The sequence below is a fragment of the Oncorhynchus tshawytscha genome, linkage group LG10 (genome assembly GCF_018296145.1).
Source record: "Oncorhynchus tshawytscha isolate Ot180627B linkage group LG10, Otsh_v2.0, whole genome shotgun sequence".
Taxonomy (NCBI): domain Eukaryota; kingdom Metazoa; phylum Chordata; class Actinopteri; order Salmoniformes; family Salmonidae; genus Oncorhynchus; species Oncorhynchus tshawytscha.
This window is the reverse complement of record NC_056438.1, coordinates 55,078,269-55,092,668: the sequence shown is the minus strand read 5'-3', so window position 1 is coordinate 55,092,668 and position 14,400 is coordinate 55,078,269. Positions and strand designations below refer to the sequence as shown.

General features: G+C 40.1%; 1 protein-coding gene across 7 annotated transcripts in view; it reads right to left on the bottom strand.

The window, feature by feature from the left end:
* Positions 1-14,400, bottom strand: part of LOC112260455 (astrotactin-1) — a 268,710-nt gene that overhangs the window by 156,719 nt on the left and 97,591 nt on the right. For all 7 annotated transcript variants that reach the window (XM_024435582.2, XM_024435584.2, XM_024435583.2 and 4 more), the window contains one exon: positions 13,602-13,739. In XM_024435582.2, coding sequence (XP_024291350.1) covers positions 13,602-13,739 — 138 coding nt within the window. The remainder of the gene's footprint in view (positions 1-13,601; positions 13,740-14,400) is intronic.

The following is a 14,400-nucleotide window of genomic DNA, read 5'->3' as shown; positions in this document are numbered from 1 at the left end:
AATAACCCTGCCATGAACCTTGCCTAAGGGAAAGAAAGAATGGCCTCTCTTGTTTTGCAAATAGTATTTCTTTGCTCCCTCACCCAATCCCAGAATGCTTGCTCGGAGATTGCCTGAAACAAACATATTTGATATTTCATTAACTTTCAGAGTCACTGATTTTATCAAACTAGCCAATTTTATTTTATAATTGACTGTGGGTATTGTCTTCATACATTTATGGAGAACAAACTCAACAGGTCACAAAGATAATGATGTATTTGAAAGAATTATGGAGGGTTTAATTGTTATATTGAACTTAGGCTACCTTTATGATGAATTCATTATTTTGTATTAAGTACACAACATAACTGTATGTGATCTCTCCCACAGTTCCACAATTCCCAGGCTGCTTGTTTGATTGAATCCAGACTTTACATTTGTGGTATTCAGTAGACATCACTGTACATTTTAACTTGAACACTTTCTTCATAGAAAGATGAGACCATTTACCCAAACCTTCAATTATAGATATGATTAACAAGAACATTTAAAGGCCCAGTACAGTCAAAAATCTAATTTTCCTTTGTTTTGTATCATATCGTACAACAGCTGATGAAACTTAAAGTGTCAACGTGTAAAAACATTTGATCAGAGTTATTTCCTGACAGTTACAATCTACACACAATCTTCTAATCAGCAGGTTTACATGGGTGGGAGTTTCAGCTTTCCATGGTGACATCAACATTCAGTAAATTGGTTAATAGACCACTAACAAAGAGACATCCAAACTGCTCTGCTAATAACAGATCATTTTCAGTTTCCCCCTCCCCACTCAGACCACTAACAGACAGTCCGAATAAAATTCTTGCTTGAAAAATATTTTGTGTTAAAAGTGATTTTTGCCCATTTTAATGGAAATCAGTAAGCTACTTAACTGTTACCCAGAAAGTATTTGATATTGATATAAACAAGGTTGCATTGGGCCTTTAAGCAAAAGGAAAGTCATATCTGCTAATAATTCAAAAAAGGCACAATGAAGAGGCATTCATTCAGGCCATTAGCTGTTGAAAAATACAGGCTGCCTAATTGCTTCTCTTTACCCTGTAATTTGCCTTCCATTATACTTTATGGGTGAGTCACAGTTTAAATGGAATGACACACTGTATGTTGTGAGGATTTTGATTCCAAGTCTGCAGATCACTCTACATATCCATGAATAGCTAGCTCTACATGGTTGAACTTTTATTTTGATGCGCTGACCAACTGTGTCTTCACTGACATTTTCTACCTCTCCCTGTCTGAGTCTGTAATACCAACATGTTTCAAGCAGACCACCATAGTCCCTGTGCCCAAGAACACAGGTTGCCCAAGGTAACCTGCCTAAATGACTACCGACCCATAGCGCTCACATCTGTAGCCATGAAATGCTTTAAAAGACTGGTAATGGCTCACATCAACACCATTATCCCAGAAACCCTAGACCCACTCCAATTTGCATACCGCACCAACAGATCCACAGATTATGCAATCTCTATTGCACTCCACACTGCCCTTTCACACCTGGACAAAAGGAACACATATGTGAGAATGTTATTCATTGACTATAGCTCAGTGTTCCACACCATAGTGCCCTCAAAGCTCATCACTAAGCTAAGGACCCTGGGACTAAACACCTCCCTCTCAAACTGGATCCTGAACTTTCTGACAGGCCAACCTCAGGTAGTAAGGGTAGGTAACAACACATCCACCACACTGATCCTCAACACAGGGGCCCCTCAGGGGTGTGTGCTCAGTCCCCTCCTGATCACTGACAACGATGAGACAGTCTATAGGGAGGAGATCAGAGTCCTAACCGTGTGGTGCAGGGACAACAACCTCTACCTCAACGTGATCAAGACAAAGGAGATGATTGTGGACTACAGAAAAAGGAGGACTGAGCACACCCCCATTCTCATCGACGGGGCTGTAGTGGAGCAGGTTGAGAGCTTCAAGTTCCTTAGCGTCCACATCACCAACAAACTAACATGGTCCAAGCACTCCAAGACAAAAGATTTGGCATGGGTCCTCAGATCCTCAAAAGGTTCCACAGCAGCACCATCGAGAGCATCCTGACGGGTTACATCACTTTCTGGTATGGCAACTGCTCGGCCTCCGACCACAAGGCACTACAGAAGGTAGTGCGTATGGCCCAGTATATCACTGGGGTCAAGCTTCCTGCCATTCAGGACCTCGATACAAAGCGGTGTCAGAGGAAGGCCCTAAAAATTGTCAACGACTCCAGTCACCTTAGTCATAGACTGTTCTCTCTGCTACTGCACGGCAAGCGGTACCGGAGCGCCAAATCTAGGTCCAAGAGGCTTCTAAACAGCTTCTACCCTCAAGCCATAAGACTCCTGAACAGCTAATCAAATGGCTACCCAGACTATTTGCATTGACCCCCCCCCTTCTTTTATGCTGCTGCTACTCTCTGTCATCATCTATGCATAGTCACTTTAATAACTCTACCTACATGTACATATTACATCAATTACCTCGACACCAGTGCCCCCGCACATTGACTCTTTACTGGTACCCCCTGTATATAGCCCCGCTATTGTTGTTTACTGCTGCTCTTTAATTATTTGTTTATCTTAGCTCTTACTTTTTGGGGGGTATTTTCTTAAAATTGCATTGTTGGTTAAGGGCTTGTAGGAAAGCATTTCACTGTAAGGAAAAATTATAGATAAAACGTTGGACGTAAACATTACACAACAAGTAGGAAAATCACAAATTCAACAATGAGCGGTTTGGAAGGAATCAGTGGCTAACTGCAAGCGTCGCAAAGCTATCACTATTTTGCTTCTCCTGCCTGCTATTTGGTGGAGAGGGTGTGTGGTCCAGGTCTGGGTTTAAGGATTTAAAACATCTGTCTGAAAGGGTCTCTTGTACAAGCATAAAAGTATAAACATTCACCCGCAACACCATGTGACAGAAAATGAAGAATTGGCCATGCTGTCAATCCAGTATGACTTCTGCTGCGTTCAAAAGAACTGGAAACTCGGAATTGGAATATTGCAGACTTCAGTGCTTTCAAGACAACTGGAAACTGAAAAAAAAACAAGCTTCGACAGGGAAAATAAGTTTTGAACGGTAATCCAACTGGGAAATACAAGTCGGGAACTCGGGTCTCTTTCTAGAGCTCCGACTGAAGTTCACTGACGTCAGGAATTGACCTCGTTTTTTTCTTCTTCGAGTTCCCAGTTGTCTTGGAAGCATCATAAGAGAATGTCAGATTTTGATGACAAAGTTTGCCCACAAGAAGGACCGCCGCGCAACCCGCGCCATATGGAGTTGGTCCCCTCTTTGCTGCTTGATAACAGCCTCCACTCTTCTGGGAAGGATTTCACTAGAATTTAGAACATTGTGGCGGGGACTTGCTTCCATTCAGCTACAAGGGCATTACTGAGGTCGGCCACTATTCATCCCAAAGGTGTTCGATGGGGGCATTGTCATTCTGAAACAGGAAAGGGCCTTCCCCAAACGGTTGCCACACATTTGGAAGCACAGAAGGTTATTGCATGCTGTTGCGTTAAGATTTCCCTTCACTGGAGCTAAGGGGTCTAGCCCGAACCATGAAAAACACCCCCACACCATTATTCCTCCTCCACCAAACTTTACAGTTGGCACTATGCATTCGGGCAGGTAATGTTCTCCTGGCATCTGCTGAACAGATTAATCAGTCGGATTGCCAGATGGTGAAGCGTGATTCATCATTCCAAAGAACGATTTTCCATTCCTCCAGATTCCAAGGGTGGCAAGCTTTACACCACTCCAGCCGACACTTGGAATTGCACATGGTGATCTTAAGCTTGTGTGCAGCTGCTCGCCCATGGAAACCTATTTCATGAAGAGCCTGATGAAGAGGTCTTTAGCAACCGATGACAGACGATATGTACGCGCTATGCGCTTCAGCACTCGGTAGTCCCGCTCTGTGAGCTTGTGTGGCCTACCACTTTGCGGCTGAGCCGTTGTTGCTCCAAAATGCTTCCACATCACAATAACAGCACTTACAGTTGACCGGGGCAGCTCGAGCAGGGCAGAAATCTGATGAACTGACTTGTTGGAAAGGTGGCATCCTATCACTGTGCCATGTTGAAAGTCACTGAGTTCTTTAGTAAGGCCATTCTACTGCCAATGTTGGTATATCCTCATACGTTTGTAAATATAGTATATGTCTTGTATGCTACTGCATAAATTATGTAATATGCCAGGGTGATATGTATACTGTAGCTAAGAAAGTAATACTAAGAGTATGTTGTGTAGTAAGCTGTTAATAGCCCATGTGTCTCAACCTTAGAATGTGGTTCCTCTCCCCCACAGAACAAAGCTTACTGTTCTGACTTGGTGGTGCACACGTAGCCTACAGTCTGTTTTAGACAAATGTCATCATCAAATATTGAGCTTTCATTGTCTGCTTTTATGCCCCCGTTATTTATCCTAGGGTTCTGACTTGGTGTACAGGAAGAATATTGTAAGAACGTCCCACTACGTAAGTCTTAGCTCACTCATTAATGTCTTTATTGAATTAACGGCTAGCCTCTTATCCACTAATTGTTCCCTTATGTCATAGTTTGTACATCTCAATTGTTATATTGCTTATATAGATCTATCTCATTAGTATCTTATTCATAATTTTAGAGAATGTTGGAATGATGCATTTCATTGTTTTGTTTACTTGTTTGTATTACAATTAGCTCATGTGCTTTTCTTCATGAGGAGGGGATACTATATAATGTTGTTGGGTCCATAACCATGTTTGCCAGTGAAAGTCTTTTCCCATTCAAATTCATTAATAGACCCATGTAATTCCAGTTGATATTGCAAGGGTTGTTTTGTCTGCGAAATGCGTTGTCTGTGCATTGGAATTTTGTCTATAAAAGTGGATGCTCGTGATTCCATTTTCCATCCTTTTTAGACCACATAGGCCTAAAATACTTCAATTGGTAGGCTAACTGCGTCTCTCTCTGTGTGTGTGTGGTAACTTAAAGAAGAGTAACGTTAAGGCATCGACATCTTGCTGAATTTTTCTGAATTTCTGTCTGTCCATTTTCAAATCTGAACGAATAGGCCTACCTCGCCGCAGATCGTTTGCTTGCACTTACTTATACAGTACTTAGAGCTAAGTGTTAATGATATAAGAACAAACATTATGAATTTACTGTTTGCGCATGGTTCAAAAGTTAAAATTCATGACAGCATTCGTTATTATTGAAGGAAAATTCTTATCGACTTACACAAATCCACAAGGAGTCAGTAGAAACCATATTTGTTAATTAAGCAAGTCAGCCATATCAGATATAATTTTTTTAAAGGAGGTAAATGAGGCTGAATGAACTCTTTCGCTGCCAGACGAGGCCCCGCTGATAGCCAGGTGTAGCGGTGGTAAGGATTCACTCCATGGTACTGAAAGGAAAGCGCCGCAGTCAGGACAGCTTTATGTAGGCCCTAACAGTTTGTGGGCACCGTTGGTCACCATTTTAGTGCAATCAATGTATTGTTTAGTGTTTTGTTGTGTAGCGACTTTGCTGGCATGCATCTAAAAAAAATTGGTTTGCCCCACCATGATTTACATGCTAAAATCGCTACAGATAACAATACAAAACAAAATACAATATACACGTTAAACTACACAACGTGCCACAGAATGCTGCAGTAGCCCGCAAGGTGTGCCACAGAATGACGCAACTTTTAAAGGAGGAACCACTGTACACATTAGAATACATGAAAAGTGAAATACAATCATAAAACATATACAGATTCTTCAGTAAAACAAACAAAACTTTCCTCTTATTTCTGTTGCTAAATAGCAGGTATTACCAAACCGGGGAACGCATACCGCAATGCCGTCAGGGGTACACCCCAAAAAAAATGTGATTCACATTTTTTAAATAGTTTATTCTTCACATTTTCAAACAGTACATTTATATTTTCCAACGGGGCAATACATAGATGATCTCGCCTGAGTAGCCTCATTTCACCTTCAAAAATAAAATGTAACCCAATAGTGTTCAGCGAAATAACAACACAATGTCAAATACAGGTAGCCTGTTCAGATAATTAACATTCAGAACAGGCAAACCCCATACTATTGTGGAGGACTTAATTCTTCATTCTGCTGTGGATATGGCTGGGACAATGCTGGGGGAAAAGGCCCAAAAAACTATAGACAATGCCTTCATCAAACAACACTGTTTCACAACGCATCAGTGAAATGGCAGGAGATGTTATGAAACAATTACTGCTTCGCATACAAGCCAGTGATTTATATTCGTTACAGCTGGATGAGTCAACAGACGTGGCGGGCCTGGCACAGCTCCTGGTATATGTCCATTGTGTTTATGGGGTGTCAATTAAGTAAGAAATCCTCTTCTGCAAACCACTGGAAACCAGGACAATATGAGAAGATATGTTTAAAGTACTGGACAGCTTTATGACATCAAATGGACTTTGGTGGTCAAGATGTGTTGTTATCTGTATTGATGGCGCAAAAGCCATGACAAGGAGACATACTGTAGTGATAATGCACATGCAAGCAGTTGCTCCCTACGTCATTTGGGTACACTGCAGCATCCACCAAGAGGCTCTTGCTGCCAAGGGAATGCCTGACAGCTTGAAAGACGTTTGAGACTAGAATGAAAATGGTTAACTTTGTTAAAGCAAGGCCCCTGAACTCTTGTGTATTTTCTGCATTATTCAATGATATGGGCAGCAACCATGTAACACTTTTACAACATACATAAGTTATTGTTATCAAGGGGCAAAGTATTGACATGTTTTTTTTTAATTGAGAGAAGAGCTTACTTACCATAATTTTCACTTGTCTTACCGCTTGCATGATGACGAGTTTCTCACACGACTGGCCTATCTGGGAGATTTTTTTTCTCGCCTGAATGATCGGAATCTAGGATTACAGGGACTCTCCACAACTATATTCGATGTGTAGAACAAAATTGAGGCTATGATTTAGAAGTTGGAGCTCTTTTCTGTCTGCATTAAGGACAACACACAGGTCTTTCCATCATTGTATGATTTTTTTGTGTGCAAATGAACTCCAAGCTTACGGATAATGTCAAATGTGATATAGCGAAGCACCTGAGTGAGCTGGGTGCGCAATTACGCAGGTACTTTCCCGAAACAGACGACACAAACAACTGGATTTGTTATCCCTTTCATGCCCTTCCTCCAGTCCACTTACCGATATCTGAACAAGAGAGCCTCATCGAAATTGCAACAAGCGGTTCTGTGAAAATTGAATTTAACCAGATGCCACTGCCAGATTTCTGGATAGGGCTGAGCTGAGAGTTTCTTAACTTGGCAAATCATGCTGTTAAGACACCGATGCCCTTTGCAACCACGTGCCTATGTGAGAGTGGATTCTCGTCCCTCGCTAGCATGAAAACAAAATATAGGCACAGACTATGTGTGGGAAATGATTTAAGACTGAGACTCTCTCCAATACAGCCCAACATTCCCTTCTCAACCTGTGGTGAGTTATTCACAAATTTAGATGAACAAATAAGGTTTTATACTGTATATAAGATGGCTAAATAAAGAGCAAAATGATTGATTATTATTATATTATTATTTGTGCCCTGGTCCTATAAGAGCTCTTTGTCACTTCCCACGAGCCAGGTTGTGACAAAAACTCACACTCATTCTTATGTTTAATAAATGTATCGTATAGTGTGTGTGTGGCAGTCTTACAATGATGGCAAAAAACAACATTTGAGAGTGCGCTGACCTTGGTGCTAGAGGGGGTACACAGCTGGAGGTTGACTGTTTGAAGGGGTATGGGACTATAAAAAGTTTGGGAACCACTGCTATATAGGATAGCAAGATAACAAGGAGTAGAAGTGAGTAACTAAATCAAACTATCTAAATGGTTAATTAAATGAGGAGAGACAGTCCAATACTGACCCGTTGAAACACAACATTAATGAAAAACTGTGTTTAAGAAAAGTAAAGCTACAAGCTCTATAAAGATGAAAGATCTTGCTACATCTCTTTTTTATGAAGTCAAGGAAATAAGGCTCAGCCACTTTTAGATCTTGGCCTTGTTTCCCTGTGCCTTCGTAGTGTTAATATCATGGATCACATTACTGCTCATGTCAAACAAACAATGAATATAATCTTGAACCATCTTAAAATGTATCTTTAGTAGCTGAGGTGTTTCCCAGAGCCTTTATTAGTAAAGTGTCTCTTAAAAACCTTCGCACATCTATGAGTGATCCCGACCACCCGTAGAGAAGCCAAAGTGCATCATTAATTAAGCTTTTTTTTTTTACATCACAATAGATCATTCTAAAACAACTTATAAGTGTTTTGTGTCACTGATGATACAATAATATCTGTTTCATTTGGGTAATGTGACATTTAAAATATCAATTTGTAAAATGTCACTTTTTCCACATTTTGTTGCGTTACAGTCTTATTCTAAAATGGATTAAATATTTTTCCTTATCAATCTACACACAATACCCCATAATGACAAAGCGAAAACAGGTTTTTAGAAATGTTTGCAAATTTAAAAAAAATAAAGACCAAAAATACCGTATTTACATAAGTATTCAGACCCTTTGCTATAGACTCGAAATTGAGCTCAGGTGCATCCTGTTTCCATGAATCATCCTTGAGATGTTTCTACAACTTTATTGTAGAATTGTAGAGTTCACCTGTGGTAAATTGAATGGACATGATTTGGAAAGGCACACACACACCTGTCTATATAAGGTCCCACAGTTGACAGTGCATGTCAGAGCAAAAGCAAAGCCAAGAGGTCAAAGGAATTGTCCATTGAGGCCTTGGTCAGGGAGGTGACCAAGAATCCGATGGTCACTCTGACAGAGCTCTAGAGTTCCTCTGTGGAGATGGGAGAACCTTCCAGAAGGACAATCGTCTCTGCAGCACTCCACCAATCAGGTCTTTATGGTAGAATAGCCAGATGAAAGCCACTCCACAATAAAAGGCACATGACAGCCTGCTTGGGGGGTTGCCAAAAGGCACCCAAAGGACTCTCAGACCATGAGAAACAAGATTCTCTGGTCTGATGAAACCAAGGCACCGCTCATCACATGGCCAATACCATCCCTACGATGAAGCATGGTGGTGGCAGCATCATGAAGTGGGGATGTTTTTCAGCGACAGGGACTTGGACACTAGTCAGGACAGAGGGAAAGATGAATGGAGCAAAGTACAGAGAGATCCTTGATGAAAACCTGCTCCAGAGCACTCAGGACCTCAGACGAAGGTTCACCTTTCAACAGGGCAACGACCCTAAGCACACAGCCAAGACAACGGAGTGGCTTCAGGATAAGTCTTTGAATTTCTTTGAGTGGCCCAGCTAGAGCTCGGACTTGAACCTGATCAAACATCTCTGGAGAGACTTGAAAATACCTGTGCAGTGATGTTCCCCATCCAACCTGACATAGTTTGAAAGGATCTGCAGAGAAAAATGGGAATAACTCCCCAAATACAGGTGTGCCAAGCTTGTTGCGTCCTACCAATTGGAAAACTCAAGGCTGTAATCGCTGCCAACGGTGCTTCAACAAAGAACTTAGTAAAGGGTCTGAATACTTATGTAATTGTGATATTTCAGTTTTTTTATATACATTTGCAAAAATTATGAGGTATTATGTAGATTGATGAGGATTGTTTTTTTTAAATACATTTTATAATAAGGCTATTACTGTACGTAACAAAATGTGGAAAAAGTGAAGGGGCACTGTTAATGTCATAATGTGCATATTCACATCAACCTGAGGCCGTTGCCGAATCTCACAATAATGGGGCTATCGTTAAAAATGCAGGCCCCCACGAGAGGAGATTGTCACGTTCTGACCTTTATTTCCTTTGTTTTGTCATTATTTAGTATGGTCAGGGCGTGAGTTGGGGTGGGCAGTCTATGTTTGTTTTTCTATGATTTGGGTATTTCTATGTTTCGGCCTAGTATGGTTCTCAATCAGAGGCAGGTGTCATTAGTTGTCTCTGATTGAGAATCATACTTAGGTAGCCTGGGTTGCACTGTTTGTTTGTGGGTGATTGTCTATGTTGATGGCTTGTTTCAGCGCAGCTCGCATTAGCTTCACGGTTGTTATTTTGTTTACTGTTTTTGTATAGTGTTCAGTGTTTTCTTTATTAAAATTCACTATGAACACATATCACGCCACATTTTGGTCCTCCGATCCTTCTCGCCTCTCCTCTTCAGATGAAGAGGAGGACGACCGTGACAGAGATACTCAGATTGCTCGACCTTGTGTCTCCCTCAATCAGCCGATCAACCCGCTGCAACTTTTCACTGAGTTCTGAGGTGCAGCTTCTAACAGCCTGTGGGGAGTTCCCTCCAGGTCCTTGGGGATTACCACTGCCTCCAAAAATGTTTTTTTTTTTAATGAAAAACCAAAATGTGTGCAGGTGAGGGCTTGTTGCTGTATGTATTTGTAGAATAAAATAAAATAATCTGAGACAGGCCATGCCAGTGTGAGGTCTCCTAGACAGAGAGCTCCTGTACATTCTTTGTAATAATACATAATAATACAAAATGTATAGCATTTTTCCATATTGAACTATTGATTTAGCTTAATATTGTCTGAATAGTTTGAATGCAGCACAGTTTCAAGACTGAAGTTGGATGTTGGTTTTTGGCTAGCTAGCTAGCTAGCTAATATTAGCTGGCAAGCATGCAATGTTTTGAGTTGATTATGCCTATTGTCCGGAGGTTGAGGATGAAGAGAAGCATGTGTAGAGAGATGAAAGTTGACCAAGTTATAAGGATACTCCTGAAGTACTATTGAAGTGTGGTGTGCTTTCTGGCACCTTGTGACTGCCGTGGCATAAACCAAATGGGTGCTGCATTTTGGTAGTAGTGAATAGTAGCTAGCTACTAGTCCAGTGGCTAGTACGGAACTCTAACTTCATTTGACTAAGTCCTACTATGAAGCCACAGACAGCGTGGATGGCGAGACACCGTGATGACAATGTGCTGCCTGTCTGCTCCCGGCTCTCCCCTTGACCTCCTCCTTCCTCCGCTGACCTCAATCAAGCCATGAACTTTCTCAATCTTTAGTCTCTTGACCGTCGATCTACTCATTAGGATTAATTATGTTGCTGTTTTAAATTGCTTGATTTTTTGTTGTTGCTTTACAGTGCTTTGAAATTTCTTTATGTAATGAATAAATTATTATTATTATATTGTGGTGCAGTGTGATAAAGCACTGTGGAGGAAGGACAAACAGGGTTCAAATCTTCAAATCAATGATCATTACAAGACAAAAATGGTTTGTTTGTGGATTATTCCAATTTGTTTTCATTCATAAAAAATTGTTTGCAAATTGTATAGGCCTAGGCTACGTTTCAAATTAAATGTGGATTATTAGTAATCTTTGCTTATGACAACTGGCATTGATTTCAGCACCAGGAAACTGGACAACTCCCCCAACGGGATCATGTTAAAGACCGAACAGACACTCAACAACGCTTTTAGCTGTCGCTCTTATAGGTTCACTCTACGTGCTCGTTTGGGAAACACTTAAAAATTTGGCACGTAAATAACAATTAATCTGGTACGATCATCGTAATGCTTAAGTTCCATCGCATCTGGGAACAAGGCCCAGAGGCTTTTCTTCTTTGTGTTCCTGCCAGTGAGCAAGACGTGGCGATAAATGATTATCAAACAAGGCCTCAGAGGGATCACACAGCTCCAAAGCTGAGTAAATCAGAAGCATCTAGAGGTGGTAGGTAGCTGCGGTGTGTGCAACCACCCTGGGGGCACCCAACTCGAGCATTCATCACATCATCAATCACAAGACATGGAGTTATTTACTCAGTTTTCAAAAAAAGATGCCAAATGATAAATATATATATTTTTTAAATACAGGAAACAAGTAGGGTATAAAGTGATATAATATGGGAGAATCGTACACATTAAGCCAGTAAAAAGGTAGATGTACACACAGAAGGTGCACTAGGAGAAAGAGGACTGTGGTAGTCTACTGCAAGACTTAATGGATACACAGTATCACAATTATATTCATTGTTTGTTTGACATGAGCAGTAATGTGTTTTTGTTGTAGGCAGTCACTTATATTTGGCCTGTTGCACAAATGTGGAGATGCTATAGGCTACATCATTAACTATTATGATCTCAGCTGGAAAAAAAGAGACTCCTAACTATTTCAGTACTTCACAGAGAATAATTCAAATGTCTAAAGATTAATCAACTTCTGCAAAAGACAAATTAATCAAAGGATAATCTGCCCTTTTGCTAATGGTATTAAAGCTAAAAATTCATCCTCCAACTAATCTAAAGCCCAGTTCCATGATCACTCAATAAAAGGTCTGCTTGGATGTACTGATGTGATTTTATCAATCGTTACTGATTTTGAAATTGTGTTGTTTGTGAATAATATGTCATTGATGAAATCAGGAGCTTGCAAATCTTGACTGTTCCCCCTGATATCAGAGCTTTCCTACACCAAATCATTCCCAGTTGACCGCCTGAGAATGAACCTTCAACAGATGCATATTTAATCTGAAAAATATATAAAATAATTCAACAGGATAGGACATTCCATCAGGTTTAAAACAGTTACAAGCTGACTAAAATGAGAAGGTGGACATTTCATCTGATTAATCCCTAAAACGCTAATATACAGTATGCCATACCTGTGCCAGACTGAATTGCTAAAAACTAGTGACCCAAACATCATGCAGCTGTATAATCTCGTTTTTTTTTTATATATCTGATGGTGTGAGCCTATGTTACAAGAATGTGACATTTTCAAGTGAAGAATTCTAATAAAATACGTATCATTAAAAAACGATAGAAGCAAATGTTTACCAAGAGCAACTAAGGCAGGCCAAGGACTCAGTTAAGACCATCTACTGGAAGGATTTCAAAACTCTGATACAAGGATAACTTTGAACTCAGCAAACGGTGGATGTGTGAAGCAAAACCTTTTCAACTGATTCATCAAGAGCAGCCAGGTGAAATTGCAATAAAAATGCCTTGCATACTCAGTGACTATATTTTGTGTTTCCCACATTTTAACAAAAGTACTTTTCTCCAAATGCCATTTGTCTAATGAAACTACCCACACGTAATGAATGCAAATCAGGTTTATGGCTAAATAGCTTGAAAGCTGCATTTGTTGAAGTTTGTAAAAAATATTATTTGGGGTGTTTTTTCTGCACTTCAAAAAATATCTATGTGGAAGGAGTACATTTCCTTTGGAGGTGTTATGAACCATTTAACAATTCAATGTTTTCTGGTATTACATTGCCAAATGAGTTTTGTTTTTGCTGCTCGCTTATTGATTTTTTTGTGTTCCATTACTCTTTGAATCATGATCAATGAAACACTTGCAATGTCTGACATCAACCTTTTAATGAGTGCTACATTCTCCAGAACAGTTAATTGGGAATCAAAATGCTTTCAATACAGAGGATACTCAATGATGATTATAATGGAATGAAAATACTGGTATGTAGCCTCAAGATTTAATTTTCTTCATAGCTAATATCATCACTCCTTATAAAATGTACAGTATCTCATGAAACACATATGGAATAGTTGAATCTCTCACCTCACATCCACAGCATCTTCCATGACAGTCATATCAGTCTTGCACTTGGCTGATGGGTTGATTGCCAGCTCAGCAGGTGGAATGACAAAGCTTTTACTCAATGGTAACCACATCCCTTCCCCCAATGTGTATGTGAACCTAAAGAGGAAGAATACAAGGATTTTGACATTGGAAACAAAGTGGGAAAAGTGCCGCAAAGTATATTTTGAAAGAACATTTCCCACTTTTTCCATTTCATTTAGTATTTTAAAAAACCTGGGGCTCCTACCACTTTGCTAATGCCGGTTTGTCTGAAATATGCAAATGTACAGGTCTTCTGGTGCCTTGTTGAGCAGTACTGTAGCTCAGAAGATCAGTGTGGGGAACATCTGTGCTTGCTTTACTACAGGGAAATACAATAAATCTAAAGATTGCCTGCTGCCCATAGTAGCCTTGGAACCTTTGGATGCTTTCAGAATTTATATCTCTCTGGATAATCACAAGTGTATCCTCAGTTATCTTCAATAACATTTTACACTCATTTAAACTAAAGGTTGATTGGGCTGAGGAGTAGCATGTGATGTTTTTTCTGGCACATCATCTATTACAAGAGTCTGGACCAAGTACTGTATTCTAGGGGGATTCTTGATCTACCCTTGAACTTACTTCGGCATTGTTTACTATCCAGCATCAACTGGATAGTAAACAGGCCTCAACATGAATCTCAAAGTCAAACTGTTTATGAGTCACACCTGCATAAAGATGTACATAAAGAAGGTGTTCTTCTATTTGACACCAAATGCAGTTGTATGATTTCTTA